We start from the raw sequence: 6,528 nt of genomic DNA on the forward strand, positions 1-6,528 counted from the left end.
AATATACCAAAAGGGTCCTTACCAGCAACATGCGGAGATTTTTTTTTTGTGATTGTTGCGAGGCAAAAAATCCTTGATTATGCTGCACTTTTTCTTAAAAATGCGAATGGAATATGGGGTATTTATTCAATTTTTTATGCAATGAAATTACGGGAACTTTGCAACAATTGCGGGAACTGGGACATGCATGGCTTTCATCGCGGGTTTGCAAAGCTTTTTCGATGATGTTCCCCTGGGGTCGCGTAATTTAGTACGTCACTTTCCCTCGCTGTTCACTTCCAACTACGTTCCCCTAGCAACAGGGGGAAATGGCCTGCTCTTGGTGTGAAGTAAAACGCAACATTTTTTCTTCCAACTTTCTGCTGATTATGTGCTTTTTTTGCCACGAAAATGCGGGATATGACTCATTGAAATTGCCAGCCCCGGCATATTTTGCCGGACTCTGCAATTTATGCGGGCGAAATGCTGCGTATTTGGGAAAAAATTGCGGCCCCCCCGCCATAAGATATGCGGGGACTTTTGGCTGATGTATCATTGAATTTTTTATACTGCGATCGCCATAATCACGGTTTTTTTTTTTTCTTCTCTGAAAGTGACTGAATATAATAGGCCCCGTTAAGGAAAAGAAAGAAGTTCAGTGAATACCGCCAGAATCTTAAAAAAATACTGCGCTACCATATTCGTGGTCCCTAGACGCCCAGCCTAGGAAAGTAGGTAATATGGCTGACTGTTTGGGCCGCACGGCCTGTTTTTTTTTTCAGCAGCTCCCACCGTGTCGCCCTCTAGCTGCGGTACTACTGCTGGGACTCCCAAGCTGTGAAGGGCGCTTCTTGGCTCAGCCAAGCCACAGAGACGCCAGATCGCCTCACAAGCCAGACGGCGAACGCCAGAGGATCAGTGATGACAAGACATGCCACATTACCCTTTATATATACACTTAATAATCTCCCACCTAATTGAAGCTGCCAGGTGCTTTTTTTTTTTTCAGCAGGATCCAGATGAAAATCTTCAAATTTTTTGAGCGATCAGTTTTTTTTCTGCTTGGCGTGGAGAGATGTTGTTGAGCATTTTTTTCTCGCCCGTTCACCGGGTCCAATTTGACTTGTTTCAAAGCGTTTATATCGAACTAATTTGTTTCTCTTATTTCTTCAACCAATTGCCAAAAATAACATGAATGTTCCAATACAACGTTCTTGTTCTTCTTCAGGTCAATTTCATGATTACGTTCTTTTTTTTATTTTGTTTTATATTTATCTTTAGTTTATGGAAAGCATATTGAATTTTACAATTGTTTTGACATATTAAGTAAATTAAGTATATTACATTGCTTTCACCAACACCGTTTTAAACTTTTAATACAATAACCACATGAACTCAAGTGCGGAGTGGCGGGTGATCCACTTTTCTTTCTTTTTCATTTCCATATTAGTTAAGTTAGTGGTTTCATTTAAAATTGAAAAATCTTTGCACCATTAGTAAGAGGCAGCAGTGTCTAACACAAAGTCTGATCTACTCGGCTTAACATATCTTCTTGTCCACTTGGACCATATTAATGTTACGTTACTTTCATTTATTTTTTGGGTGTTTTATTTAATCTTAAGCATTTGAATTTTTAAAATGGTTTCAAAACGGATCACCTACGAACGTTGACAATCCAGTCTGTGATCCACGTCAACAGCCTCTGATCTCACTATGAGTCAAAATAATTCATAATGTCCTGCCTTTTTACCTAAAAACGTTTATATTTGATATAAATGAGGTGTTTGTGTGGCCATGATTCCATGCCCGAAGAAGTGTAAACCATTATTAAACCATTTATTAATTACAACCAGCTCAGGCCGCTCAGGTTTTAAAAAGAAGCACCCAAACAAGCGGAAAAAAGTACAACACTCAAAAAGAAAGGGGCGCAAAAAAGTTTAATTTATTTTCAATTTTACCTGGAATGAGGAAGTTCATGTTGAACTAAGACAACACAAGGGTTTAAAAATAATTCCCTTTTAAAAAAATGTAGTTCTTGGAATTCTGTTCCACGGAGGTTCTGCGTTGCCCCGGATCAGTCCCTCCAATAAAAAACGCGATTAATTCATCGCGTTTCATGACTAATCAGAGAATCAACCAAAGTCCTTTCAAATACGCGCACTTTCGCCGCATAATTACTCGACGTGACCATCGTTAACCTCCTCGAATGAGCCTGCAAACCCCCCCCGCGATGAATCCATGTGAAATGCGTTTTTTTTTTTGCAAGTTTCCCCCCCCCCCACCCCGCCCGCAAGATTCAACCGCATAAAATATCCCTCGCTATTCCATAACATCTTTTAAGAAAACAGTGACCACATCATCCAGGATTTTTGTGGTTTGGCCCGCACACACAAAACCGGCTTTTCCTGGCAGGACTGCCCTGCTAGTCATGCACAAAGATACTCATCCAAAAATCACATGGGTGTTGCAGGAAGTGATAATAAATAGTCTTGGTCGTGTGTTGGATTGTTTAAATTAATTTTTTTTTTTTTTTTGCATAATTGAAAATATGATATTTTAGTGATAACAAAACGGATCAGGGAGTCTTTGAGAGTTTTCATAACATAATATTCTTCTTTAATTCCCCGTAAAGAAGTGTTTTCATGTTATTGATACTGATAAACAACATTATTAACGTATCACCTTTCATACACCCAAAAAAAAATGCCGCCCATCCCAAATCGTTACCTTGAAAAAATCAACAACAACAGACAAAAAAAATTAGAGAAACATAAATAAAACATTGCAAGACAAAACCTTACAAACAATTAAACAAACTTTAAAAAAATTCAATAAATAACGAATAAATAAAACAAATAAAAGAAGGGATAAACTAATTTAAATAAACCTTAAAAAAACTCCCCCCAAAAACAATTTTTTGAAACTCGGTTAACCCATTATTATTATGCTATAATAAATATTTAAAAAAGATAGTCATATAAAATAATTAAAATAATATATAAATATTGAAAGTAGTATGAGTTAAAAACAAGATTAAACATGAAATACAATAAATTAAAAATATATACATAATACAAATAAAAACAAATTAAATAACAATATAAAATTTTAAATTTAAAAATAATATATTAAATAATTAGAATAATTAGTAATATCCCTTAAGCTACAAATGGTTTACCTGTAGAAAGCTGACGTACTGCTCCTTTAACGTAGGTCCGGTACCCCGTGAGGAATTGGGTCCCGGCACCAGCTTTCAGGGATCCCGGCCGGGATGGACGAGTTCCCGACGAACCAGGAGACCAACAGCTCGTGGGGACCTCACACACATAATCACCAACACACACACACACCACACACATAAACACAAACAAATAACAAAAAAACAACACACACAGCGAACACACACACACACACACACACACATAAGCAGCCACACACCAAGACACACACATAACCCACACACCCACACCCCCACACACCACATAAACACGACCCACCAACACACACACATAAACACACACACCAACACACACACACACAACATAACACACACAACTACAACACATCAACACCCCGACAACACACAAGCACACACACATAGTGCGTTTCAACTACTATCTTTGTTGGGGAACTCGCCATTGACATAATCATTCCTAGCCCCTTACCCTAAACTTCACCATCAAACTATGCCTACCTTAACCCTTACCCTCACCCTAAACTAACTAGTCTTAACCCCAAAAACACGGAGCCCCTTTAACCTGTGGGTCCAGCCTTTTGGGCCCCACAAGGCTGTCCGATACCCCGGGTGGGGAACCTCACTCCACTGTACTCGCGTATCCCGGTTTTTGGACCCACGATAAAGTTAAACAAGAACACCCACACCCCACTACCACCCCCAAGACCGCTACACACCCCACACACACAACACACACAATAAAACCCACACACTCGCACACATAAACACACCAATACCACAACACACACACGACCATAACCACCACACACCAACACACTCGCACAACACACAACACACATACACCAACACACACACACGACACCCCCCCCACAACACCACCCTACCATCTTCACTCCTTGCCACTTAAGGCCGCTGAGCAATATTTTTCTGAGTGTTTGAACGAGATCGTGGTTGACGTAGCATACAGTCATACAACGTCAGAGGGTCAGGAACACACACTAACAACACCAACACACACACAACAGATTTCGCGTCGATCTATAATTGATTCGGTGTCACCAATCCTGGGTGTCTTCCTTTCCTCATTCTGGTGAATTGAATGCAACAATTTGTAACCTTTTCCGCATCTATTATGTTGCAAAATGTGGGCCTTTGTTTAATGCCAAAAAAATGAGATTATTTAATTATTATTAATATAATATCTACATATCATTAATATCACTTTTCCTACCCACCTAAATAAGATTTTTTACCTTGGCTTCACACAATGCACCTGTGCTGTCCGTGTCAGACCGTTTCATAAGCACACGCCGGTTCAGCGTGGTGTGTGAATTAAAAAAGGTTCAAGCTCAATACACCGGCCTGGACCGACCGTTAAAAATTTAAATCATGTAAATATATTTGTGTAGTTTTGGTTGTGGGGTAAAACAATGTTTGCCTGCCTGTCCTTCCTACCATTCCCGTCAATCGAGTGCAGTGAAGAACCTCCATCGTCGGAGTGCCTCCCAGACCATGTAGAGAGTCCGACAGAACCGGAGAACATCATCTGGCGATCGGCAAGATACCTCACATCACACACACACACACACCCACCCAACACGACCCACATACACACACACCACAACAACACGGAGACACACACACAGAGACACACACAACACACCACACACAAGAGAACACACACACGCCAACACCGACCACACACCACACACACACACAACACACACAGAGACACACGTACACACACACACGACACAAAGACACAGAGACCCGACACACACACACCCACACACCCACAACACACAGAGACACACCCACACTACACACACACACCACCACACAACGCACAAGACACACACACACCACACGATACACCCAGGCAGAGACACGACACCACACAAAACACGACACACACACACACAACACACACACACACACACACACACACAGAGACACACACACACCACACACCAACCACAACATCCAACACACACACCCACACCAACACAGAGACACACAGACCACAAATTCTTAGTAGTAAGTTAATGGATTATCAAAAATGTGCCCACACACAATCCACACACACACACACAGAGCACACACACAGACACACAGGACCACACCACCCACACACACAAACACCCACAGAACAGCACACACACACCACACACACAGGTGTATTATATAAAAACTATTATCATGTGTGTGGAACAGGTGAGTAAACACCCAGTGGCGCGGGCTGCAGGAGATAGGGGCGAGCTGCCAGCGAGCTGGGACAACCTGAGTACAGGAGGGCGTGTTCCAGAAGTGCCATGACTCCGTCCTTCCATGGTAGCGGCCTGGTTGCCGTGTGGCTCCCGTTCTGGCCTGTAGGAGGATCTAACCAAACTATTGACGTGGCAACCGCGGGTGGGGCTGACACGCGACTAACACCAGCCGCAGACAGCAAAGCGCGTGGTTGTGTTTGTGTGTGTTTTGTGCGTCGCGTTGCGTGCGTGTAATAGAATGAGTTAAAACCCATCCCAGTGTTTTTATTTGTCACTGACCAAAAGCACCCTGGCCTGTGTGTGTGTGTGTGTGTGTGTGTGTGTGGTTTGTTGGTGTTTCTAACATTCTAACACTGATGTGTGTATTACACATTTGTCCATTTCCGTGGACATTGTCACTCACATGTGCGTGTGTTTTTTCCTTCCCCTCCAACGGCCATTACCACGAGGACTTGAGGGCGGAACAAGCACTCGGCCGGGCCTCCCGCCAGGATTTGAACGACCATCAGTGAACTCTACCACTAGAGCCAATCAGATGATCGCAGAGGCGGTATACAGCAATGGATCCCACCGCCAAGCGATGGAGATGTTACAGGAACGACCGGAGGCAGCATCGTAGGGTCATTGACCCCCCACCTGTACACGGTCCACACCACATCCCCGTGGGTTGATTTTTACTCTTTATCACACTTCCTGTATACAGCAGCATTTCACATAAAAGCCCTTCTAAGCATTCATCTTAATTAAAGTATGGCTGTTGGCTTCAGAGAAACTCATTCTCAACTGTGGAAGTGTTGAGAAATAAGGTGTAACATTGAGATGTATCTTCTGCAGAGGTTAACATGTTTTTTAAATTGTTGCAAAACTAGTTTACTTTATACAATTGTGGGTACCTTTTTTCGTGCTGTGATGCTGTTCTGGAGACGATTCGCCGACACTGATCTTGATAATAAAAGTTTATTAAATCAAAGATTCAGGCCAAAAATGGAACCCTGTGTATATAACAATAACTCAAGCAATTCGATACTACACAATCCATCCTGACTTTCTTCTCAGATGATTTACTGGACGGAAACATTGTCAAGA

At 42.1% G+C, this 6,528-nt stretch overlaps 1 protein-coding gene across 1 annotated transcript in view; it reads left to right on the forward strand.

The window, feature by feature from the left end:
• LOC116053716 (nebulin) overlaps positions 1-820 on the forward strand; it is a 106,245-nt gene extending 105,425 nt beyond the window's left edge. The window contains exon 64 of the mRNA XM_035998317.1: positions 762-820. Coding sequence (XP_035854210.1) covers positions 762-820 — 59 coding nt within the window. The remainder of the gene's footprint in view (positions 1-761) is intronic.
• The last annotated feature ends 5,708 nt before the right edge of the window (positions 821-6,528 follow it).

This window comes from Sander lucioperca, chromosome 23, assembly GCF_008315115.2.
Source record: "Sander lucioperca isolate FBNREF2018 chromosome 23, SLUC_FBN_1.2, whole genome shotgun sequence".
NCBI lineage: Eukaryota > Metazoa > Chordata > Actinopteri > Perciformes > Percidae > Sander > Sander lucioperca.